General features: G+C 40.5%; 1 protein-coding gene across 1 annotated transcript in view; it reads left to right on the forward strand.

Moving 5' to 3' along the window:
- Positions 1–2,944: 2,944 nt before the first annotated feature.
- CADM2 (cell adhesion molecule 2) overlaps positions 2,945–27,120 on the forward strand; it is a 575,896-nt gene continuing 551,720 nt past the window's right edge. Inside the window, exon 1 of the mRNA XM_041480243.1 lies at positions 2,945–3,498. Coding sequence (XP_041336177.1) covers positions 3,438–3,498 — 61 coding nt within the window. The 5' untranslated portion in view covers positions 2,945–3,437. The remainder of the gene's footprint in view (positions 3,499–27,120) is intronic.

The following is a 27,120-nucleotide window of genomic DNA, read 5'->3' on the forward strand; positions in this document are numbered from 1 at the left end:
ATTAAAAAACAAGACTATCCCTTCAGATTTTGTTTGTCCTTCAGGGCAAAATCTAGCGGTACTCTAACCCAACACAGATGGGTCCATTTAGAAGAGGTGGAGTTTAGCTGCTCTCTTGGGGTGATTTTATGATAAGTTGGGGAACTTGATTTACCAATTCAGTGAGAGGAAATACCTGAGGACACTTTCTGAATCATGTTTGGGGATTAAACTATTTTGCTTTGTTTAGCATCAGGAATATTTTTACATATGAATATTTGTACATGTCATCTTGGTGAATAACAGGATAATGCAGAAGAACATTTTTCTGCTTCTGATAAAATGTTTGCCTTCTACATCTGATCTTCTCTTCTACATCTGATGTTATCTCTTGGTATTTTAGGGTATTACTCTTTCCTCTGTCCTGAAGTGTGTTTCCTGAAGAATCCCTCTTGCCCTTTTGGTCTGGAAGCAATGGAGCTTCTGGCCATGCTGCTCTACAGACCAATTGCAAAGTTGGTTTAGATGTCACAAGATGTGCTACTATGCTGACAGAAACCATCAAATTAACACAGCTGAGTTAATCAGAAGTATGGCGTCATATCTGGCAGTTGTAATAATTTTAATCACACATTTTTCAGAAATGTAGTTAGTAAAAAAATCCTGGGGACTTTTATTGGGTTTTTTTTCCTCTATCAACGCATTCCTAGCTCATTTCAGACCCCCTTGATCCGGAAAGAATGGCAAGAACCAGTATTTCTGGTTATGCTCCTATGAGGTGTGACATGATGTCCATGATGTCCATGTCACTGAATCCTGGGAAGAAAAGTGTTTCTAAACACTCAGATCAGCTTTTCCAAGTGTACTGATATGGCAAAGACTTGAAACAGCTACGATGTACAGACAGGCACTTCATTCCTAACCTGCCAGAGGACTCCTTTCTACAGCTTTTAATCACTAAGCTAGGAAGACTCTTGTATCTTTCCTAAAATGTTTCCTGGAACAAGACTACAACCAAAAGTATGTCTTGTCAAAAGTACAGAGCTATCAGCTGTCATAATTAATGCAAAAGCACTTCAGGATGGATTACAGTCCTGCCTTAGTGAAGGATTTGTGGGAATTGTTTTTTTAATTTCTTCCACCACCAACCAAAAAAAGAACCCACACCAACATTTGCTGACATTTATAGGGCTGCCTTTAAAATGATGACTTGATCCTTTCTGTAAGTCTTCTAAAATATTTTGATAATCATTCCCCATTCATTACTGCTGCACCTGCACTGGACCCTAAGAGAACAGTCATAAAAACTTTGCCTGTTGTGTCTTTTTTCACTAAGAAAAAAAAAAACCCAAACAAACAAAACAAAACCAAGTAAAGCAAATATCTACTCGTGCATTAGAGGCAGACTACAAATGGTTCCCTGTCCTAGGGGACATTCCAGTGCTACATCCTCTATAGTGTTAACATAACCCTCCAAAGGCATGGAGATGGATGTGATGGTCCTTTGCTACCAAACCATACAAATGCTAGAACTTTAAAAGGTGATTCTTTGATTTGATTGTGTATTTTATGTGAGCATCTTTTGGAGACGGGGGAACTCGGTATAAATCCTGATGCAGTCTCAACTGCTGCCAGGCATAATCATCACTTGCTAATGAACAAAGTGGAGGATACGACTGCAGAATGCAAAACCTCCCTGATCCCACTCCTGTGCAAGCTCTTCAAGGTGAAGTTGACAGCTGATTGCACTTCCTTGACGATCTGAGACCATGCCCCCTTCAGAGAAATGAGCTTTTAAAGAGCTTCCCTCTCCTGTAGGGAAGACTATTTCACCACTTATCTCCGCAAAGCTCTTTGCTGTCAAAGCCAGGGACATCAAGGTGGAAACTCAGAGTTACTGTGGGAAACATGCTGCATGGTGATGGAGAGAAAACCTCAATAGGAAAAGGATGGAACCAGAACTGGAGAAATGCCTGGTCATTATTTGGATGCAGGGGAATCCTGCTTTCTATTGGATAAGGCAACACAATTCCTCCACAGGATGTTTACAGACACATCCAGCAACTTCAAACCCTGGCATTCTGATTTCACTTGTGCAAAAGGTGGCTCATACTGTGCTAAACCCCAAATACACAAAGCAGAGGTGGCTGCCTGCCTTCTTGCATTTCTCGTGGCATTCAGCGCTTTATCTTTCGGAACATAAGCAACTCCGGACCACGAGCTGAATGCCACCAACCCTCCCAAGAAACCCTCCAAAGAAAAAACTTTCTCCGCGCCACGCAGAGTCCGGCCAACACCGCCCAGAGTCCAGGAAGCTTTTCATCGCCATTGCTCGGGGGCCGACCTCATCGCCACCGCCTCAAGGCACCTGCACGGGATTCGTCCCCACGAGCACGGAGACGCAGCCAGCCCTCCTTTTATCCGCTGTTTTCGGGAGGAGGAGCAGAGGGAGGAGAAGGGGTTTCAGGAGAAGGGCCGGCCGAAGGGGCCGTGTCCCCGGCAAGCCCCGGGCCGGGCCCGCGTCCCGCGGCGCTCCCGCCCGGCGCCGCCGCCGCTTCAGCACCGGCCCTGGACAGCGCCCGCTCCCGCCCCGCCCCCGCCGCTCTCGCCGCCCATTGGCTGCGGCGCCGCCGCGCGGCCGTCGCTCCCCGCGATTGGCCCGGGCTGCCTGTCACTCAGAGGCGCGCGAGGCGGGCCCGGCCCCCGGGCTCGCCCCTTTGGTTCGTAACGCGGCTCCTCATTGGCTGCCCGGGCCACTCCGGGCTGCGGCCATTGGGCAGCGCCACGCGCCAGTCACGCGCCCACCCGAGGGGCCGGGCCGGGGATGAGGGGCGGGGCCTGACCGGAGGGGGCGTGTCGAAATGGACCGTGGGGGCGTGGCTGCGGCGCAGGGAGGGCCGGGGTGTGGCTGGAGGGCGGGGCCGGGGGCGGGGCCAGGCACAGAAGGGGCGGGGCGAGCGGAGGTTGCCCTTGTGTCTCGCGCCGGGAAGCGGCTGGAGCGGAGCGGGAGCAGAGCGGGATCGGAGCCCCTGCGCATCCCCCCCGCCTCCGCCGCCCCGCGGCGGCACGGCACGGGACAGCCTGGCATAGGCGAGCGGAGAGGCGGACGGGCAGACGGACACGCCGGCAGGGGCAAGGGGAGCCAGCGGGGGCACCTGGCACCGCTCCGCGGTGGGAACCTGAACCTGCCCAGCAGCGCCGGAGCCAGCGGAGAGAGCCGCTCTTTCCTCCTCCTCCTCCTCCTCCTCCTGCTCCCTCCCCAATCCACCCCCGCGACCCTGGTCCTCCTCCTCCTCCTCCTCCTCCTCACCCCACTGGATACAGCGAGGGAGACACTGCGGCGGAGGCGGCGGCGGCGGCGGCTCCTGCGGGGGGAAGGAAGCGCCCGGAGAGCGGAGCGGCGGGAGGCTGCGGATCTGCGTGCCTGGCGCCCACCCAGCCCGAGGGGAGCCCCCAGGATGCGGCTGAAGCCCGGCGCGCTCCTGCGCTTCTACAGCCTCTGCGGGATCCTCGTACAAGGTACCGCCTCCTCCCCACCCCTGCCCCACGCGCGGGGAGGGAGCGACGCCGGGGGGGCACCGCTGCGGCCCGGGGCATCCCAGATTTCCCCCCCGCCCCACTCCTGACCCGCTCCCTCCCTCTCCCCTCTCCCGGCTTCCCCCCCTCGCCGTGCGCCCCCAGCCTCCCGCTCGGGTAGCGCTATCCAGCGCTGAAGCGCCGCACGGCTGTTAACCCTTCCTGCCCTTCCCCTCGCCAGTCTCTTCCCGCCCTCCTTCGCCCTCCTCGCTTCTTCCCCCACCTACCCCTCACCCCGCCGCCGCCAGCCGCTCGCCGACCCCCGCAGCCGCCCCGCGACTGGCCGTCACCTCCTCGCCCGCCCGCCCGCCGCGAACGTGCCCCCGAAAGTGCGAGTGCAGCCGCAGCAGCGGCGTGTGCGCTGCAACAACATCCCGGGGAAACGTGCGGGCTCCAGCCGTGCCCCCCCGGCGGGGGGCGGCGGGATGGGGGGGTGCCCGCGCCTCGCTGCGCCGCCGCCGCCGGGAGTGCGTGTCTGTATGTGAGGCATCAAATGTGCACGTAGGGTAATCGGATGAGCCGGGGGTTGAGCGGCGGATCCCTTCGCCATCCTGCTCCAGGCGGCTCATCCTGCAGCTAGTTTCCAGACTAGATGTATTCCCCTCTCCCTCCTCCCCGCCGCCGCTCCCCGCCGTTCCCGTTATCCGGCCAAGTGGGATGGAGCGGCCGCCGCGCAGGGAAGCCCCGCGACGCGCTGCGAGGTGACCGCCCGCCGCGGCCGCCTGCGGGGAGCCTCCCGCACACCTCTCCCGCTCCGGCGGGAGCCGAGCCGGCAGCCAAGCCCGCTGCGCTGCGCTGCCGCCGGGAGTTTGTCCCCTCGCTCCCAGAGCGGCCCTCCGGCCACCCCACTCGGCGGGGACCCCACGGTGCGAGGCGGCGGGCGGGAGCGGGCGGCGGCCCCGGCCCGGCGGGTGCGGAGGGGGCCGGGAGCCACCCCGCTGCAACTCGCTGGCGGACCTCCGGGGGGATGCGGGGCATCTCCCAGCCCTTCCCTCGCTCGGCGTGCGGGGTGTTTCGGTGTGGGAAGGAGAAGCGAAGAGTCGATTAAACTAAGTGGCCTTGTAGGTTTTGGTTTTTTTTTTTTCTTCATTTTTTTCTCCCCCCGCTCGCCTCCGTCATGCCATTTCACGTCAAGTTTAATACATTTCGCGTTTCACATGGCTGCGTCATGTGTCGGGCGATCTCTCCGGAGGGAGCCGCGGCTGGCAGCCCGGAGCAGGGGCACCGGCAGCCGCCCGGGCTCCCGAAACACGGGAGCCTCACCCCCTGCCATCCCCATCGCCCAGACACCCCCGAGTGCCCCCGCTCCACCTCGCGGGGAAGTTCCCGGCCGAGGACGCGAGAAGGAATGGGAGGGGAAGGGAGTGCGCCGGGCAGCCGCGAAGGACGGGTCCGTCGGGCGGATTATTTGTATTCTTTCCCGATGTTTATGGGTTGCCCGGTACGTCACAGCACAAGGAGCTGCTGTGTTGGTGCTATACAGGATTATTTATGGGGGCATGTGCAGCGCGCTGCACCTGGGGGCTGGCTCCTCTCTGCCTTTTACATTTCCCTGTGAATTGTCAATTCATTGCCCTGCAACGGAGCTGGGGGTGGGAAGCCTCTGGACTGACTTTCTGTCACCAATAAAATCGGGGTTGCTGCTGGAGGAGGAGGATTTGATCTTTCCTAAGATGCAATCAGCCGCATTCAGCGCGGCGCAGCTTTAAGAGTAAACCAGTGATTAAAAACAGTGATGTCTTTCACTGCAGTTTAGAGAGCGTGCCAGGCAGAATGTAACTCTGTGAACTGCATCAGGTAAAAAACGTGTTGCAAAGAAATGGGGTGTAGTGCAAAATCTGACTGTGACTGTGTGAAAATAACCAGATTGGGCCTGTCCTTGCAGATGGGGAAAAGTGATGCCTAACACATTACCCATCTTGCCCTCTGCATGTGTAAAACATCTCCCCTCTCTTCAGTTTCTCACACAATTATTTTTTCAGCTCCTGATTAAAACTTCAATCAGAAATACTTAGGCTCTCTGTGTACCACACTTCAGCAGAGCGTTCTTTCAAGGGGATGTAACGAACCTGTAACACTCAGGCAGAAGTGAGAGGAAGTAATTTCTCCAACCCTTATTTCCTGAGGTAAAGGAGAATGGAGGAGATGAATAAATATATTCCAATAGACTGTCCTCATTGGCAGCTGTATCCAACAGAATATCAAATCCCTTCAATCCACCTTAAAGTGCAACTTCATAAATGTTGTTTTGTTAGTTTCATTTATTTTGACAGAAGTAGCAGGCACAGTTACCATTAGACACATTTCTTGTTGATAGCTTAATAGCTGCATTTAAAAGTAGTTTTTCCTTTGGCTTGATTTACTTCCCCAAACTGTATTGTGAAGTGGCTCAATGGATTTATTAGATTCCTCCAATTTTTTGTTTGTGGGCCATGGGACATGCAGGTTTTTCTGTCAGCTCTGATGGGAATAACGTCTTTGTCCTGAGGATCTGAAGCACTCCTGAACTGTAATTACTGATGGTTTCTGATGGTGAAACTGAACCTAATTAAAGACAAGGTGACAAAGAGTCAAGCTGACATGTGTCCTGTATGGAAGTTTGCCTTTCTGGCAAGATCTGTGGGGAGATTTGCTTAAGGAATCTGTCCAGACTATTGATGAAGCATCAGCTGAGGGAAGAGGACATAGAATAATGCTTCTCAGCTTGTGCATGGAATAGCATTAGCAGCAAGCAGTCCCTTCAGAGAGGAGGCAAACAAGAAGTAAAAGAGCCCAGTGTCAGCTGCTTGCTGTGAAAGGGGAGCCATGGAGGTGGGAGAGGGAGTAATAACATGTGGAGCTGGGAAGCGGTTTGTCAGCTGAGTTCAGGGATGGTATTCCTCTGCTCTGCCTTCTCCAGTATTTGCTGTGAAAATAGTGGGATCTCTGGCTGCTGCTGTTCTTAACTTGAGCGCTGTAATGAGCCTGGAGTACATAAATGATGTCCCGGGGGGGTTAACCTGTTATTTATGTTTACAGACAGCCTTGCTTTTTTTTTTTGCTTTTTTTTTTTTTTTTTGTTTTTTTTTTTTTTTTTTTTTTGGTTTTTTTCTTTCTGTTCTGATTGTCTTTTTACTTCATGAATGTAGTCTTAGACAAAATTTAACAGTTGTACGGGGGGCATGTTTTTAGAATAACTCAAGTGCTTCATCTGTGCTTTTTTTATGCAACCTGACGGGTAAGGTCCTTATTGTCAAGAGTCGCCACGTGAGAAACTGTTACAATAAAAATAGTTCTGCTGGATTCATAGGATACAGATACAGGTTAGGATTATCCTGGAATTGTAGCTGCTGTAGCCCCCTGCTGTGTGATAATGCAAATGGCATCTAATGCCTTAATGTGCTCGGCTCAGAGAAGGCACTGGGTAGTGCCATATGTGGGAGCAAACGATCCATTTCCAAGATTTTGCCAACACTGGACAAATCTTCTCAGTGCGGTTGCTTCAGACACTTCAAATGTGTGCAACCTGTCTACTAATGAAAGTTATGTCGGGACTCTTTAATTTGTCAGAAACTGTGGCCACTGATGCAACAAATCAGCCAAGACAGGTAATTGCTTGTGGGTGAGACTCTTTTCATTAGCCCAGATCTGTTACAAGCAGAATAAAAAAACCTGCAAACAAACCTGGACAAACATGGATATGACTACTTACGAGATCGTCTAAGCTGATTTAAGATGAAGTTGTTTCACATTACTCAATATCTTGTGTATTTAGACCTTGTTTTGAATTTTCAGTTGGATTTCTGTTAGCAAAACCTTGGCAACCCAAGGCTGCCTGCACAGGGGTTGTCTTGACAGCTAAGTGTTCATATGCTAATACAGTGTACAGCCAGTCAAATGCATGGAGTTTTAATTCTGTAGGTACTGTGAGGGCATACACAATTACATAATAAAAGACAGTAGTTTTAGTACAGTCTCTTTTAGACACAATTTGAAACATAAAATTTTTCACTTTACTTGATGGTGTCTGTCTTTATAAGACTTCCATCAATCTAATGAGGGCTTGGTAGGCTTATTAGCTGCTTAGTTCTCGGCTAGTTCATATTTTATGAATTATTTTGCTTGATTTCTTCATGACTTTTTATTGTTAGTCATTCCATAGTGGTTCTGGTTTAGAACATGAAGTAACTAAAAAATCCAGATTCCCATTGATGCTGCCCCACAACTTCCCTGTGGAGTACATGAATAGGGATTACTCACTCAAATATTTATCACTCTGGCACTCAGTTTATCAAGTTTCTCCCATGCAATCAACAGTAAACAGTTTTGAAGTTTGTCACCAAAGAAGTAACTTCATGGAAATGCTGATCAACAGAAGCACCTCTGCTGAAGCAAATACATTTTTCTTTTTTCTTGTCTACTTTCCTGTTAGTTTTGTTCTTCTTTTTAAAAAATTTTTATTTCAGAAATGTAGAACAGTGAATCTGCCTCTGCTTTCAAATTTACTTGTCAGTTGCAATTCCATGATAATATACTACAAATGTCTCTAAGTTATAGTTTATTATTACAGGAGCTTTAGCTCTTATAATTAGCTTTCTCATCCCTCTGGCCTGATCCTACTATTGACAAAAAGTGTTGAATGAGATTACCCTTACTCTTTCTACCAAAGAATTATTCTCTTAATAGGAGTTATTCTCTTAATATTTCTATGTATATTGAAGCTTGGATTTTGAGGTGGTTTTGATTTTTTTTTTCCTTTTTCTCTCCTGTGCATTACAAATGTTGGTTAAGTAACTGGTAACAGCAGTTATGTATGGTATGGATGTGGACATCAGGTGCTTGCCAAAAAGAACAGCAGTATAACCAACCAGAATGTGGTTGACTGAGCTAGAACAGTGACTCCCTCTCCTTCTTACACTTAAAAATGTAGAAATGGGAGATGTTGTCATTGTCCTCTTAATGCCTTCTCCAAGAGAAAGAAGGATTACTTCAATTTTGTTTTAATTGAGTTGAACAGCAGGCAGAAACTCCCAAAAGTTTGGGCCTCTCAAAACAATGCAGGATCTTCTGTAGAGAGATTGCCAGACATGCTTTTTAAAATACACATCCTAAAACAAATGCAGAATGGTAAAACTATTAGACACAGTTTAGTGTATGTATCCTCTGGGATTGCATCGATATTAAGTATGATCTTAATGAGCATATCCCTTCTTCCCAAGGAGTTCTTGAGGTGTGTTTGAAAGGAAGAAAGGCAAATATCACATTCCAGTGGCAAGGAATAAATTGTAAAATCATGATTTCTCTCAGGAATTTGCCCTTGAGCAATTATTCTTCTACATAATGGAAACATTTTGGAAAGAACTGAGTATTTTCAGAAATGAATGTGGGTGTCTTTGCAAGGGTCCTTAATGTTGTGGGTTTCTTTTTTTATTTGTTTTTGGTTTTTGGTTGTTTGGGTTTTTTTTCCTTTTTTTTTTTCCTCTGAACCTATTTCAGGATCATGAGTTTCTTTTTTTGTTTGTTTTTGGTTTTTGGTTGTTTGTGGTTTTTTTTCCTTTTTTTTTTTTCCTCTGAACCTATTTCAGGATCTTTTCCCTTCATTTTATAAATGAAAATAAAGAAAAAGCCCAAATGTTTGCAGTTTCTTTTATGTTAATGCATACTAAGCTCAGGATGGGTGCTTTAAATATCAATGCATAAGCCACTATTGTAATAGCATCTTAAGGGGGTTGAAAGAAGGAGAGAACATTTATTTCAGGAACAAAACACTGGGGGCTGTGTAGCTGTTCTTCTAGTGCTCTCCTTTAATGCTGGAATTTGGTGTGTAGGACTTCTTAGCATGTGGAACTCAGAACAGCTACAGAGGGGTTAGTGAACAATGTAGGTGGTTTGTCTACCTGTTTTCCCATCTCCTTTCCCTTTAATCTGTAAACGTGAGGAAAAAAATAATCATACTTACATCCTTTTCTATCATTTTATTTGCAAAATAGAGACATTGGGACCTTTGTAAGTCTTATTTAGGAATGCTTTTGCTGTCTGGACAAGTTTAGGATTTTTGAGGGAAAGACAATTTCCTCCCAACAGTGAGTTGTGTTTACTGGTTTCTAGTTTAATCAAATGGTTTTTGGAGAGCGTGAGTGCTTTTTATAACTTTTGCATTTAAAGTAGCAGCAAATCAATTTTAATATAGTTTTACATTACTATGACTTCATGCATTCATCTTTTTTTCTGGTTTGTAATACTCAATTTAGATTTATTCTTTTTTTTTTCTCTAAATAGCTAGTAAAGATTATTAACTGTCCATAGGTAGCTGCTCTTCAGTTTCAGAAAAAATAATTATAGTGTATGTTCCTCCATTCAAACCCCTAAAGTTCTTTCAGAGCTGAAAATTTTGCTGTATAAGTTTTGTTCGCGTGGAGATACATTCCTGAACCACTCTACAGCTTTTCCTTTGTTTCGTGAATGGGGTTGGCAAGGTTTAGGTTTTTTGTAAAACAGCATGTGTCATCACATATCCAGTACGGAGGTTGTTTAAATAGCTTTGATATTCCCTCTATCATCATCTTTGTGTAAGCAGTTTGTTGGGAAGGATAGTGCAGGAGAGATTGTTTTCTTACGTTAGAGGTAAAAATATCCTGGTGATATTTTAAACCTCTTATATGCCACAGTATTAATCAAACAACGGTTCTAATAATGGTAATTCAATTACTAAACCTTAAGTGAAGGAACCAGAGTCTGCTGCTACATGCAAAAAATATCTGTGACCACTTATGAAGATGCAGTTACACCTTTATCATCAATATATGATGCACTCCATTATTGTTGCTGCTTCTGGCAGAAGCTGAGTAGGCAGTGCAGCTGTACAGACCCACTGGAGTCTTAAAACTCTTTGTTTTTTCCCCAAGTTCAGCACTGGAGATTCAAGAACTGCCACTGATTGACAGCTCTGAAGAGAGTAAGACCAAATTACTTCACAGCAGCAGTTGTAGTAGGCACGGGCACTGTGGTATTTTCTGTCTGTTCAGATATTTATCCTAAACTGACCTACATCTGCTGGATTAACAGTGTAGCTTGACCTGCTTTTATTCCTGCTATGCTGTAAGGCAGAAAGGCTGTTCTGGTTAGTCCCTAACCAGGGGAAAAGCTGTACTAGTTGAAGCAGAAGCAATCAAATTTATTTTAATTAAAAGATTGTAAAAAGTATGTTCTAGCATCAAATTCATTTCATATTTATCCCTTTGAAAGTGTTTTTTTTTTTCTTCCCTGATTGTCAATATGTTTTTATATGTGAAGTTAAAATCTTGACATGCTAGTTGGTGCTTTATTGTGGTACACTGAAGAACAGTGAAGAATTCTCCATTGATTTGCTCAGTTTATACAGAGAAAGTAAGACTTAATTTGATAAATGAAAACACTTATTTTCGCTCTTGAATTTATTTCAACCAAATGAGATTTTTTATGTCTTCAGATACACAAAAACATTGAACTGCAGCCATTTGCAAATTGGCGAATAAATGCAGTGATTAGAAATATTACTCACTAAACTGATTACTAATCAAGGATTAACAAAGTATCCCAAATCTGTGACAGGTCATCAAATGGTATAACATATTGAAGTATTCCATTTATATGAATTCTTTTACTAGCAACTAAGATAATAGTAGTGAGAATGAAAGAACTTCTTGTCTTTGGAGGATACCTTAAGTGGCTAACATGCTGCTTCTGAAATTACATGTGAAGCATCTTCTTGGCATTGCAGTTTTCTCTTAACTTTACAGTTATTTAACTTTTCCATTGCAGGTTTCTAATAATGTTACTGATGCCTTCAGGCTTGTATCATGTAGCCTTGTAACACTATGAAAAATAGGTGAGATTTGGACTGATATGGAGGAAGATAGAAGTGCCATCTTGTTCAGTGATGATCGTGCTTAATGACAAGTTACATGTGTGCAGTCAAAAGGGAATCCCTTGAATTTTAACTTAAAACCAAGTATAGCAAAAATGGTAACACCTAACACTGAGGAGCTTTTCAGAACTTAAATATCAAGTCAGATAATTGACAGGACATTGTATATTTTAAAAAGTTTGTCTCATCTCTTGGCATAAAACCAAATTAGCAGTGAATTACCTTTAAACACTGTCTTTTCTCTGAAGGCTGGAGTCCTCAGGCTAACATGTCTTAGGGCAAAACTTGACTGCTGCTTATCTAAACACAGTCAAGATGGTGTGGTTTTGAACACAGGCAGGGTATAAGTAATGTAAGTATGGGTTAAAATGACTATTTGCCCATCTTCTGCAGAACTATTTGCCATTCTTCTTATTATATGGCTTTTTTGTTAAGTATGTGGCATGTCACTCCTCAGTAAATGTAAAGTTTGTGGTTTACAAACTTCTGGTTAATGCTTCTTTTTGGTGTGTAAAATGCAAAACTGGTTCTTAGAGTGAATAAATCTCATAAATTCCTTAAATATAGTCCTAAGCTCACATAATTTCAGTACCTTCCCCATAAAATAAGCTTGAGATTTAGAATTAGACCAGAATAAAATTAAAATGTTTTCAGCTTCCTAAGCCATCTTTGTTTTGCAAATTATAAATTATTACTGCTTTGCTGCATTCTGAATGGAGAATTTGGGAGCCACTGGGAAACCGTATAATCAATATAAATATATGGGCCATTTGTTTTTATTTATGATAGATAAAAAACCTCACTGGCTTGTAGACTTATTTATGGGACTTCCACATGCTTAGCACGTAAGATTAATGTAATTTCAAAATAGCTTGGAATATAACATTGGTTTAAGAGACTCGGCTTTTATATATTTTGTGGAAGCAATGTCTGGGGGCAGGGGGAGGAGAAGAGTTCTTGAAAACAGTGGGGTTGTAGAATTTTGCAAGCTGTCTTTGGATTTTGAGTAAAAGAGTTATGCCAGATTTTGTACAGATCTGCTTTTGTCTGTTAGAAGTGATACTTCTGTTCTACAAAAGAACAATTTCTTCCTGATCTGATGCAAAATGGAATAACAGGAAATCTGGATAAAGAAGGCAGTTGAACATGTGCTATGAAAGGTATTCTTCATTTACTGTGATATCTGTACCGCAAGATTTGGAAGTGCAGATGCACTTAATGTTCATTAGACTATACCTGTTGCAAACTGAAATATACAAGAAATCCCCACAGGAAAACAGAATCTAGTAGTCTTTGTAATTTCAAGTAAACAAATGAAAAAAATTTGTTTAGAATTAATATAATAGGATTTTTTTTCCCTTTTAATTGGTTGAACTTTTTATAGAAAGTAAATATCTCCAGAAGTAAATTTCAAAATATGTGACTGGCTGGCCACAGATAAATGCAGATTAATCTCCCTCTAGGCCTTGTCTGCACAGGATACCAGCCAATAAAAAAAAAAAAAAAAAAAAAAGAAACCCAAAAATCTCCCTTTTTTTTGCTTCTGCTTGCTGCTTCAAGGCTTATGGTGAGGAAACAGCAGTAGCCCTGCTGTGTATGCATGAGGGATTTGCTTTCTTAAGATTGTGAGGATAAAGACCTCAAATTTGGATCCTGTCTAATCTGTTTACATTGATGTGTCAATTCTGCAAGGAGTGAGCTGTGCCAGGACACCGCCTGGGTGTTCTTCATGGATGGTACATGGAGATGTGGTTGGAGGGAGCACAGGGCATGTGGAGAGCTCATTTTCTCTAGGAATGAAACATCCCTTCTGGAGTTAACACAGAAGCCTTTGCTGTGAAGGACCAAGACATCAGTGAAGATCAGGCTAGAAGAAGCCCTGTATGACTGCGGGTTTGCAGGATGCAGAGGGACTTTTCACCTCTTCCCCTCTGCAGGAAATGGAATGAAACAAGTCAAGATTTTAGGGGAAGTGCATTCTGTAGAAGCTATGAGAGGACATCCTTCTTCCTACTTTGAGGAGAGACTACCTGAGATGGATGTGATAGCAGGATTAGAATTATTTTCCTTTTTTTTTTTTTTTTTTTTTTTTTAAGAGGAGTTTGGTTTAGTTTTATTTTTAATTCTTAGTGTTTTCTACTCTCTACTTCTCTGCCTTCCTCAAATGTGTACTGACAGAGGTGAGAAGGAGAGCCAGCTGGAGTCAGTCCCTGGCACTGGAGCCTGCCTCCTGCCAGGGACACTGGTTTCAAATGCTTTTTACAAGGGTGGTCATAAAGCTCCAGTCTCTTTTGTCCATTCATCTGATTTTTTTTTGTGTCAGCAAAACATGGAAGACTTCCTACAGGCATAAGTAGGACAGGGTAAATATGAGAGCTGAAAATACTTCAGAAGTCGCCATAGGAAAACCAGGAACTGAGATGAATTTCTGCAGATTGGTACAAATGTACTGCATGAGAGCATTTCAGCGTAGCCCCATTTAATTTTCCTCATTCTGAGTTAAGAGAAATCAATTGCTTGATTTGAGCATCTCATTCAAATGCAGCTAAAGCACTTTGTAGTTGCAGTTAACTCCCATTTTCTCTCTAATGTTACAAGACAAGCCATTTCACTGTAGAATGCAGTGCGACCCAGAATACTCAAAGTATCAATGTCACTTGTGCTCTGTTTGAATTAAGAGGCTTACAGAAAAGATTCAGTGAAATGTATATGAGTATGAGAAATTGGAGTTGACTTATGAATATCAATGTCAAAACAGAAGATGTCTTCAAAAATACTGTTCCACTGCTATTATGTCCTCTTGATCTGAGTGAGAACTTAGGAAATCTAGCATGTCTAGAAAAATGGAATAACTGCTCTGCATGTGTAGCACCGTGCTTGTCAAATTTAAACACTGGCAGCCACGCTACTACAATTTGGGTAAGATGTTTGAATAGTAGGAGTAGGCAGTTTCTTGGGTGCTGCTCTTGCCTCCTGGTAAACTTCGGGATTGTCCCAATCCAGCACTCATTCAATTCCCCTCTAAAAGGGGAATTTTTCACATGAAAACTTTCAGTTCAGCTAACACCTGAAATATCTACCCCATTTCTGAAAGGCTTCTGCTGCTTGCAGAATAGAGAAGTAACTATGAAACAACTGGCCAAAAGTTTTTTAAACACATTTCTGAGGCTCTGGGGCTGTCTGTGTCATGAATATATTTTTTGTATCTGGAACATGTGGAACACTATCAAGTGTCAGACTTTTGTACAGGGGAATCAATACAAACACAGTGTTTGGCTAAATTAGGGAAATAGTCCCAAGAGTAGAATTAAGAAAAGATGAGCAATCCATCCAGTGTTTCTGGTGCTTCAGAATAAGATTTTTATTATTGCAAGTCTCTGCCATTCTTGCATGTGCAAATTGTTTTTGATTTTTTTTTCACAGTATAGCCTTGTAAAGCATCTATATCAGATGCTTTAATAACTCCTGACAAACTTGTTAGTATTGTTTCCTGTGGCAGTGTGACAGATTTTATTGCAGAATACACACGCATATGTGAATTTAGATTACAAAAATAAATCAGTGGATGATGATATTTGAAAACTTTTAAATAGAGAACTAGGTGGTGCTGTTCTTTCATCTTTGTTGCTTAGCTGAATTCTTAAGTATGGACTGAGAACACCAGGCTACTACTTTTCAAAAATTAATTTAGCTGTCTTAAATATTAGAAGAAGTGGTTGTTTCATATTTCATTGAGAATGCTACTTTAACAGCTAATAATGGCTCAATGCAACACTTTTTACTTCATGGAAAAGAACTTTTGCATTGAATGAATGGTGTAGTTTTATTCAGCCTGCTGATATACTGCCTTTTATTTTCAGTTCAAATGACTTTGGAGTGAATTCAAATAACTTTTTAGATTCAGTACTTGGTGTTATATTTAGCATTATTTGTTCTAATCAGTTTAACTTGTTTAGATGTGTGAACCTTTTTAATCCTTTTCCACTGTTGGTTTCTTAAACACTTGGGGACTAATTTGCTAACAGCACAATGAGATCATCAATAATTGCTGGAAGAAATTTGTTGTAATTCTGTAGTAGCAGTATATAAACCACAATTAATTAAACAAGAAAACCAATTTATTAAGTTTTATTCCATTTACAAAAAATATAAATTTTTAATCACTGTCTTGTCTCAGTGCCATTAATGCTGCAATAGGAATAGTGAAGCTAGATTATAATGAACTGCCTAAGAGCGAGATAGATTTGTTTTATTAGTGTTCAGTGTTGCAGCAGAATAATAAATGTCTAATTAGACTCCAACTCCAGTATGTAGCACTCCGGTAGAGAGTGCCTCTCATTGACCACTGCTTAAACTCAAACGGTGAAAGAACAGATGGAAGATAAAGAAATAAGGGGAAAACGTACTTCTGCACTGAAAAAGAAATGAAAATGTGTTCTGGCTAGGTCAGAGTTTTAAATGTGTTTGCTCTAAGTATGTAATTACTTATTCGAAAAATAAGCTGCAGCTGTTAATGGAGGGGTGTGAAAACTCTTTTTTCGTGGCATTTGTTTCCCCTATTCCTTCTATAGTGCTGGAATCTCAAACAGAAAGTTGGGTTTGTACTTTATGCTTAATTATAAACAATCAAAAAATGCTTTTACTTAACACAAATTAGAGATTTAGTTAAATATTCAAATAATACCCATACAATTGGAAATTCATATCTACCAATGTTAAAATCAACAATTCATTTTATGTTGATTTTTGTGAGATTTTAGTGTCATCAAAGTAGCTATTCCAATGTTCGAAAAGCAACAAAAGATGTTTCAATTTATTCTGGAAATAGGAAAGAGATCCAAAACAACTCTAATTCACAAAGAATTTTTTAAAAATCACTTTTTATTCCTGACAAGCAAATACTCTTAGCCTTGAAGCAGGATCACATTTTATTATGCTCTGTGTGGTAATGGACTTTGTACAGTGTATTTTGTTTTAATTTTTACCATTAAAAACTACTAATAAAAAGTCACTGCCAGAGTTACTTTAGTTCTTAGCACTTGTGTATTGCAGAATTGCATCTCAGAGATAGTGGTCCAATTTGCATGGGTTAGCAGACTATTTACTTTTAAAAGGGGTGTGTTAATAGATTTAGTGTTCCTAACTATAATTTGGTACAAGTGTGCAGAAGATTTCTGAATGCATATTGTAAATTTAAATTTATCAAACCAGCTACCTTCAGAAGTTTCTACCTTCTCCCACAGCCCATAGTTTGGCCTGCAGATCAGCACATACTCAAAATTATTGCAAGTACTTAATTTTTACAGTATATTCCTCTTTTTCTCAGCGAGTGTTGGACCACTGAATCAAGTCATTCTATGTGCAAGTGTTCTCTTAGAGAAATATTTGACTGGAAAGAGAGAGAATTTATTATAAGTAGTTAATTCTTTTCAAGTGCTGTGATTCAAAACCACTAAAATTGATCATTTATGTACTGTGTTGGAAGTGGACTGTCAATAAATAAATGAAGGACCATTTATATATCTTTCTGCACCAGCCCACTCCTTTCAAAGCAGCTAAGCATGAGCATGTGAAGGAGTGAGGTGTTAGAACCAGAGCTGCTGCTGTTTCACTGATTTTTCTAAGTTGCAGATGCTATTTAAGAATCTAATATAAGCCAGGTGCAGTGAAAATATCCTGTGATTTCTACAACATTTCTACAACTCCAAAATAGCTTTTAAAAATAGATGCTCCTTGATCGTTAGATCTGAGGAAGAGAGAGGGATATTATTGTTTCAAAACAGAGGAAATATGATTAAAATGGTCTTTATTTCTTTTGTTCTGCTTAGGTTCTGGGATTCACATTGATTCCAAAAGCATGAAAGGTGTCCTTGCCCGTGGCAGGAAGGCTGGAAATAAATGATCTTTCAAGTCCCTTCCAACCCAGGCCATTCTCTGTTTCTGTGGTTCTGTGATCACTAAAGCTCAGATTTGCTTTCTTAGTATATTAAAATAATACTAAGTTCTTTTTTTGTTTTCCCCCCCTAGTGAGTGTTACCAGTATGGGGAGAGATCTGAACAAGGTACTGAGTTTTAGGTAACTTCTGTTTGAAATCATTTAGATTGGCACAGTAGGTTTTTTCCCTTGGCTTACATTGCAATGAATAATTCATACCTGAAGTGCAAGATGACACCATATATAAGGTTACTTTTCTAATCCAGGAAAATGCCACAATGTAAAGGAGCCATACAATACTTGGCATTCCTATTTGTGAGAAAATTATATTATTTTTTCCAACATTCTTTGATTTAGGTTTTGTATTCCACTTTCAGGTTTTCTTCTCCTTTAATCTGTGACTTTATATATTCTTTCTCCATTGTCTAAGCTTTTACATTTTTGTTCTGTTTTGTTCTTATGTCAGTTGCCATAAGTCCTGATATTTTAAATTTATTAAATCAGCTGAAGAATAATTCTGAATAAACATGAAATTGCTGCATGTTTTGGGCCAAAAGCATGAGAAGCCCATTGTCACCTGTTACCAGAGTGCTTTTTTTTAATTTTTATTTTGGTGTTTGTTGTTTTTTTTCTCTTTCTTTTGTTTGGATTTGAGTAAGGATAATGTGGTAACACTAAACATTAATGTCTGATTTAGTAAAAAAGGCAACTACATCCAACTTAACTTCCATGGTATCTATGGAAGGGTTGTAAGAAGGGGGCAATAGAGAACTACCTTGTTTTGTACAACATCTCAGCTTTTGCTGCATCTGCGCCACTTTTAAGATCTTATATACTTTCTTCTGATATTTAGAAGTCCTTTCCCTTTGTTCTCATAATGTTTCAGTTGCCACAGTTACAGTAACTGTTTTATTTCAAATATAGTCAAAGCAAGACTCTCTAGTATGACTTCAGTGTAGGGTGTGACTCTGGTTTGTTTCTTCAGCATGTCTTTAGACAGCTCACACTTCAGAGCTCAGATGAAAACTAAACAGATATGTAAATAAAGAGAATTTTACCTGAAGTCTTTCTTACAAGTATGGGATTTAGAGGAACTAATTAATATTTAGAGTAAACAGTGCTTACTCTTTTTTCTGATAGTGGGATCTGAGAAACTTTGAATTTAACTTTTTAAAATTAACACTAACTAAACTGAGTTCGAAGGCTACTCAGGCTAGTATCATGATAGTGATACAGTTTTTTTGAGAGTTGTTTCATAGTATTTGTCATGATTAATTAATCTTGAAAGCCTCTATATGTGCATAACATTGCAAACATAGCAGAATTAAATGGAAATTATGAGATAGGCAAAGAATTGTTTGTGTACATCTGTTTATATCCATACTGAAAATAAGTGATCAAGAAGATAGGCAATTATTGCATGATATTTGATGAACCTAATTCAGTTATGTATCTGACTCTATGAAAGTATTCCAAGCATCCAGAAAAGAAATTTTTTTGGTGTTTCTTTTTGCCAGCCACCCTTCTGTCTCTCCACTTCCCTGAGAATTTGAAGTGTGCATGAAACTTTACCAACAACACTTAAAAGTACCAATAACATTCTGAAGTCCAGCTCTTCTTTCATGAAACAAGTTGTTTAAGCTGAAGCAAAGATTATTGTGTTGATTTCATCTCTGCGGGACTGTGTTGTTTGGGATTCTGTTCATTTTCATTGCGAAACACATAAGTAATAGGTATCAGTTCTCAGATAATATCAAGGTGATTTTTTTTTACTGTAATTTGTGTGTTCTCTATGATTTTTTACAGTAGGAATTGTAGACATGCCCGTGTGTCTGCTCTGTGAAAATTCAAAGGTGCGGTCACAGCATGCGAAAAGTCATTCAGTCCCACAAGTGTGTTGGCATTTTTCTCAACTTGCTGAGTGCATAAGCTGTAAATTTTAAGTAATTGCCATGTAGAAACCTCATGCATATAACAGGACCATTTTATCTATGCCTATTTGTCAGCAGCTGCATCCCAGAGTGGATTTGTTAGATAAGTACCGCTGTTCTGCAGTCTGCACTTGTACGTGCTTTTACGTTGCCTGATGATCTCAGCAAATCAAAAACTCTTCCCCCACCCCACCAAATAGTCTTCTGAGATTGTGGAAATACTAAAATTTGTTCAGAAAAGTGATATAATAAGTAAGGCTTTCAGCCACCTAAAGTGTTGGCTAATTTTTTCACTATTGGTTCATTAAACCTTTTGTCTTGTTGCTGGCTCTGCTGGCAAGTATCTTTGAACATCTTCATTTTTGGGGCTTTCTCATCACAAAATGCCATGACAAACAAAGTACCAAGTAAAGATGAGCTCTTCCTTCTGCACTAACCCTTTGAGTTGAGCCTGTCTTACTCCATATGCAGTGCATCTTCTGAGCAGCTACAGTTCAGCAGCTTATAGCAAGGGTAAGGGGCTGAAAGAGGAGTTCTCCGAAGAAGTCCTTGAGCTGGAAACATCATGGGGCTGTGGCTGGGCTAATTAGCCTTGTGTAATTCATTTTCAGTACATTGGTTTTCCTTACTCTTCTCTTTGCAAACACAACCATTTAACTTTTTGTTAATACATGTCCCATTCTTCTCATCGAGAGTTTTTAGTATCATCTCGTCCTAGCACTGTACTAAACCAGATCTAGTCATCAGTCTTGGTGTAGACTGCTAAAAATGCATCTTGAAATCCAGAGTTTTGTGTGAGATGTAGTCCACTTAAAAATGCCACACCCGCTGTGGTCAGTAGAAATTCATGTTCAGAAGTTTGGAAAAAAGTCAGGTTGCATTTTCTATTATTTAAGAAAAAATACGTGGTATAGATGTTGCATTTATTTAATATGTTTTAACTATAGTTGTATCTATATTTGTGTATAAACATTTAGAATAAGTTTAACTCTATGTAAGCATATATATATATATGTATATATGTAATCACTTGCATTGCACTGCATTCAAAGCTAATAAATTAAATATCCATGCCTGAGTTGGATTCTGATGAGAAAGCTGCCCAAAACTAAAGACAACTTAAGTGCAATAACTGAAATGTTCTGAAAGTGAAATGTGACAATATCCCACCAAAATGTGTGGGCTTGCTCTCTGTAAATAGAAGTCACATCAAAAATGTGTACTATTTTTTTTATTATTTTTAAGTGTTGATGTCAATGCAGCTGAGTTATGGAAGAGCTGGTACTGGCTTGCTCAACAGGGTCAGAATTATGCTGTTCCAGGTCATTGTGGGTCATTTGGTTAATGCTGGATGTGAAAGGCTGTGCTACATTCCAGCCTTTGTCCTACTTTCGTGAAACAGATGCTCTTCACTGAGGAGACACAATTAATTTCTATGAAACGGATGGGTGTCCACTTGCCATTCCTTAAATGCAACCATTTCAGTTAGTTTTGGTTAAATTCTTTGCTGTTTTTAGCTGCAGGAGTTTATATTTTGAGGTTGTGAATTTCTTAGACTCCAAGAGAAGCTGAACAAATGGAAATACAAATGCTTTCAGTGCTTTTAAGCTTTTTGCTTATTTTGCAAGCAGTTGAGCTTATTAACCCTGAAAAAAGTAATCTGAAATGGTAACAAATATAAGTGTTAATGCAACCTCCTCTTTCATGAAAGGAACCTGAAATTTCCCACACCAGGTCACTCAAAATACCTCTAGCTCCACACTGAATGTGGTTTAATGAATGTTTTCTTTCTTTCTTTGAGGGTTTTTTGTTAAGCAGTAATTCTCCTGTAGAAGATTAAGAATAAAAGGTGATACATCTAAAAAACATGATAACATGAATTTCATTGTGCATGTGAAGTGCATCCACTAAATTTTCTGTGGCAGATGTGTTGTTTTTATTATTGGCTTCCATAGCCTAGAGTGAGGGGAGCTGCCAAACCTGATCTTCTGTGGGCACCACCTCGCTGATCCTGGAGTTTCAAGGCTAATCTCAATCACCTACAGGTCTGAGTGTGCACATTTAGGTGGGGGAAGAATCCAGGCAGGATTTGCAAGGCTGGAAGACACTGGTGTAGTCATGTGGAAGAGGCTTCAGATGGAATCCAGGCTTGGGTTGGTTTTCTCTCTCCTGGGCAGCACAAAGCTGGATTCACACAGCAGCTTTGGTAGGATGTTATGGTGAGCCAGGAAATGGGGAAATGCAGAGAGTTCTGAAATGCTGGATAGAAAGGAGGGATAGGACTGATGAACGATAATAAGGTAGAAGGGAGAGAAACAGGACATGTGATTTGAGGCATGAAGGGTGGACTGCCTGCTGTAAACTACAGGGAAATAACACAATTTCAGATGTGGACAAAGAACGCTGCCACGTGTAGCTGGTTCAGCCTCGCTACACAGTTCAGTCCTAATCAAATTTCAAGTTAAAATGTGTTCTAAGTTCTTCATTAGAATTAAGTTACATGTCTTGAACATGCTTCAGCTTTGCGTACATTCTGTAATAAAAGAATAAAATAATTTTCAGGGTGAAACATTAAATATCAGTGTAATGGTATTAAATACCAATGCTTATAAATTGATTTTTCTTACAAAAATATTGTGCAAATTCATATTATCTCATTTATTCACCTTCTTTTTTTTTTTCTCTCGGTGGGATCTCTTCAATAATGATATTTTTGTTCCTGTGGTTGGTTCTTCCTGTGCCTGATTTCAGAAGAGCAGCTTGAGTGACTTCCTCAATTCAGTTTTTATATAGTGACAAGCATCTCATACTTCTAATCCAAGTGCTGTGTGCTTGACTAGCCTCAATCCAGAGGGTGAATATCCTGCTATGAACAGAGTCTATTCTAATAGTTTTCAGAATATATATTAGCACTTTTCTGCTATTCTAAGCTGCCACATGCTATAGTCCCTTTTATGAACCAAGAATTCATTTATAAATAAGATTAGGAATTTATTGTTACTAATCCTTCCATATTTTTAATATCCACTACTGCTGGGTTGCTCTGCTTGTCATTTACAGGAACTGTAATATTTGGAACACACATTTTTCATTGTTTGTTTTTGGGGTTTTTTTTGGTGTTGTTTTTTTGTTAGTTTTTTTTTGTTTTTGTTTTTGTTTTTGTGGTTTTTTTTTTTTTTTTTTTTTTTTTTTTTTTACCCCACTTGGTTTGCAATGGGTTTTTTTTTTGGTTTTTTTTTTTTTTTTTTTTTTTTTTTTTTTTTTTTTTTTTTTTGGTTTTTTTTTTTTTTTTTTTTTTTTTTTTTTTGTGCTTCCAAGTCTTAAACCAGAAACTTGAAACAGGAAACTCTCTATATCATGCAGGAGGAATGAATAGCTACCATTTCTCATTTTGGACTGCTGTATTGGTCCAGTATTTTAAGTCATGAAATTTTTTTAGATGTTAAATTGTGCTTTTTCTCTATAGTGATAGTTCTACCAAGTGTATCATCAATCAATTCAATTAGCACAGTCCTACCTATTTGGTAATTGTTGCTTATGGGAATGTTAAATTAATTTTATCCAAAGATCAAGCTTAGGTTCTTCAGAAATAAGCAGAAGCTAGTGGAGTTTGATTTCCATTTCATAGATGAGATATTTGTTGTCTTAGGAAGATTCTCAGAATATTTGGTTCCTACCTTCTATTTGTGTTAAAAAATGATAGGTTGTTTTTTTTTTTTTCTTCATGTGACCAACATTGTAATTATCACTCTATAAAAATATTTGTCCTCTGATACACAACTTGAAATTTACTTTCAAATCAAAGTTTAATTCATATTGCATTTAAAAAAATATACAGATGGAAATATTTTTCCTTCTTCAATCTTCCTTACATTTTTGTCGCAAGACCTTACTTGTAAACTGTTCTTTTCATCCTCCTTGAAAGCATTAATTTATTCTTGCCTTGTTTCATTTTTATGATTACATTTTTTGTAATGTATTCAACAGGTTTAGGTGAAAATTGATCAAAGAGGTCTCTTGATGTAGCTGTCTATTCATTAAAGTCAGAAGCTTCTCAATAGGTTTTTGGGTTTCTGCCCATGGATTATGATTGTGTTTCCAGAGAAATTCTTGTGAAAGTGCTGACTCTGAGTATTTGCTACATTTAATTGTAGATGCTTCAAGTCTTCATTTTGTCTTTCTGAAATGAAAAGTTTGATAGTTTTTGTTCTAGTTCATCAGAAATGTTTTTCTAGTTGTGCAGTCCAAGGTTATGTATTCTGGCCTCTGATTTAGCTCCTTGACAAAGCAACGTGTGAGATAATATGAAGTCTAGTTGATGCTTTGTGGCAAAAAACCCCAACAAATAAATCCCATCTCAATCAGATTTCTGTATTCCCAATACTGGTACTCAATGTTTTAGAATGTATATCTGTAGAGTTGAAAATGTATTAATTTCTAGTGGTATCTGCTGACAGACCAAACCCACCAAGCAGTCAAAAGAGACTGAATTTGAAAAGGAAGCTTTTCTACAGGACTTGCAAAGTTCTTCTGGGGATTGAAGTCACAAAAGAGAGAAAACAGTTTGCTTTTTATTTTTACTCTTCAATTAACTATAAACATGTAAAAACATGTATAAACATGTATAACTTCTGCCTTTGAATAATATTTTTAAATATGGCTTTTGCAGACCTGCAAAATTATGGCTTTGGAATATCATGTAAAGTTATTTCAGTAGAATAGAGAAATCACTGCTTAGTATAATTTTAATATTTTTACGAAACCAAAGCTCTTAACCTGAAATATTATTTTGGCATTTCATTCATTTAACAAGAGTTCATTGATTCTTAGTACATGTAGTTCTGAAATTGATTCTTGACTATCTGTAGTTTGTGTAAAAAAAGTTGCGTTTTAAATTTATAAAAGCGTCTTATGACAGAAATTGCATTAATCTGGTACATATATGTGTGTGTGGTTAGGAATATGTGGTATATTGAATTAAACTTTTTTCATTTTCACTCTTCTTGAAAAGGAAAATATGTCTTTGAATCTCTTTATTCATGGCAGTTTCATGTAATGTGACCAAACCTGAAGTTTTTTTGACTTACATTCCTTCCCCTAAAAGTTCATGATGGCTCATTAAAAGTAACTTTTAGAAAGCAGGTAGTGGACTTAAATAACTTAAATAACTCTTAAGTGCTTGTGCATCTTCTGTAGCATACAGAAATGAAGTGTGCATACATATGTAAATTCTTTAGAATATTTTGCAGGCATGTTATTGAACATTTAATTTAATAGGTATTCAGGAACAGTCTTCTGTTTCTGCTTTGCTTAGTCACACTCCTAAAGTGCTTCCTCTGCAGAGCCTATTACAGCAAATCTTTTGAAGTGTTTCATCAGAAGCTGCAGGTGCCTAAGACAAGTGAGACACCCGAATAGCTGCCTTATGAGATCTGCTCATCATGTGGTATTCACACAGATTCATGTTTGTTTACAAGTCAATTTAAAATTCAGTTCTTGCAGTAAGCACCAAGACAATGGTTAAAGATTTATTCCCATCATAGTTACTGAAGAAAGAATAACCAATAGGATCAGCTAACTGATCTATTTTCACTACACTCTTTTCAAAGATTCACTTTACTGTTGGAGCAGATGAGGAAGCAATAGCTAAAAAAGGCTCAAAGTTGTCATTATTTGCTGTGTTTACCACAAAGGGCACATGCTAAAATCTTACTAAATCCAGGTGCACATTTAAGAAGTCGCTTAACTTATTTAAATTATTAAACTGGGGATGACAAATTAAAAGACTGATTCCTTGTTTATTTTCACAGCATCAGTTGCCAGAAAAATTGCCATCCTCCTACATTGTTTCTAAACATTTTTGCTTGGGAGAGTGACCAAATTTTTCATCATTTCTGACTTTGCCAGGATGCATTTGTTCTGCGATTTAAAGCTGTTAGATATGCTCTAAATACTCTGAAAATTACAGATCGCTTGGATGGCACTGTTAGTCAGCATCTTCAGCTGCCGTGTCTCCCAGAAGCTGTTTCAGGGTGATGGGTGGAGCACACAGCCGTGCTCAGCTCTTGGGTTTGGCCCTGTGCCCTGGTGGGGGTTTTCCTGCTGGCATCCTTTGTGTGCCTGGCAGCTCTGAGGAACACAGAGCTATCCAGAGGGAGCAGGTTGCTCCATCTCTGTCCCTTGGATTCTCCATCTCTGTCCCTTGGATCCTCCATCTCTGTGCCTTGGATTCTCCATCTCTGTCACTTGGATCCTCCATCTCTGTCCCTTGGATCCCCCACTTGCCCATATGCAGCTGGGGAAGGGGATGGAGGGTGGCACAGCTGCTTTTGGGGGCTTGGGAAGGGTGGGAGAGGGGGTGTTGGGAAGAGGAAACATGATGGTGCCTAAAGTAGAGGAAAATGGAAGAGGATATGGCAGCAGGATAGGATGAGAGCAAGAGGGAAGAGAAGCTGCAGGAGGGTGTGGTGAGGAGACCAGGCTCTGTGGAATATAAAGAGGAGGAGGAGAAAGAAATGGCCACGGGCCTCTTTAGAGAGAAGCAGAACAAATCTCTCAGACACTGTGCTTAGAACCCTGCTCCATTTGTGTGTTCTCACACTGTTGTCAGCAGCATTAAAGTCGTTCAAGCAAGAACACACACAAAGGTGATGATGTCTCCTTTGTCTGTTCTGATGATGTAGCGACATCACCAGATAATCCCAGCCTTGCTGGAAGTTTAATCCCTGATTTTGGAGTTCAGGACACAGCCAGCCTGCTGCTGTCCTGTGAGTGTGTGTCTTTGCACTTGGAGAAGCTTCTGGGACACTGATGGTTTTGCTCCAAATTTAGGACATCCTAAAAGGTCTGTTTTCCTGGTAGAACAGTTTTACAGCTGCCAACATTTTCAAGCTTGACAGCATCATAGAGTTTGTTTCACTTGTGAATTAACTTCTAAAGTGCATCCTAACTAGAAACATTAAAAGTTTTTATGTCTGTATGTCCTTCCTTTTTATTTATTTTGAATTGTATTGTTTAGACTGTTCCACACATTGCAAAAAATTCAACATAAATTAGAAGTATAGTTGAATTGAGACTTTGGTAGTGTGCCAAATATGACTGAGTTAAAAAAAGTTTCAAATATGGATATTGTATTAATTAGAAAGAATATAATATATAAAACAAACCAATGTTATTGTTTCATTAATGTATGTATAGAAATAGATTGTCTAAATATGTATTTATATAAGATTCTGAGACATTATGTTGTTCTAAACTGTGCAGCAAACGCAGTCATGTTGCAAAAATCAGGAAGAGTTTCTGTCTAGCTCTTTTCTCATCTTCACATCTGGCTTTTGCATGAGCTAAGAATTCTCTTTAGTTATCCATCCTTGCAGCCTGTCTGAAATTGTCCATTTTAAAAGTTAAAAAAAACCCAAAACATCCAAAGCCCAGAGCCCTCTCCTTCCTTTTTTGCATGTCTTAGATCATTTAGGTGAAAGTGAAAAATACAACAGTAGAAGACAGAGCAAACTCCTGTCACTGATTTTTCCCTCATTTATCAGTGTGATATTTGGGAGGGGACAGAGGGAAGCTTCATGTATCCTTCTGTGAATGCAGCTTCCCCCTGGCTTATGAGAACTATTTTGCCAGGTTTTTATTTCTTCTTTTAGCTGCCTCCAAGTTTATGGCCCATCTGTTGGACATAAACAAGCCAACAAGTTGTCTTGGGTTGCAAGAACTGCCTGATTCAATGGCAAATTGAAGCAGAGCCTGCTGTTGGGCAGGGAGGATGTTGTGTGCAAGGATTAGATGTGTGCAGCATTGCAGAGGCT

The sequence above is a fragment of the Pyrgilauda ruficollis genome, unplaced genomic scaffold (assembly GCF_017590135.1).
Source record: "Pyrgilauda ruficollis isolate IOZ18807 unplaced genomic scaffold, ASM1759013v1 scaffold50, whole genome shotgun sequence".
NCBI lineage: Eukaryota > Metazoa > Chordata > Aves > Passeriformes > Passeridae > Pyrgilauda > Pyrgilauda ruficollis.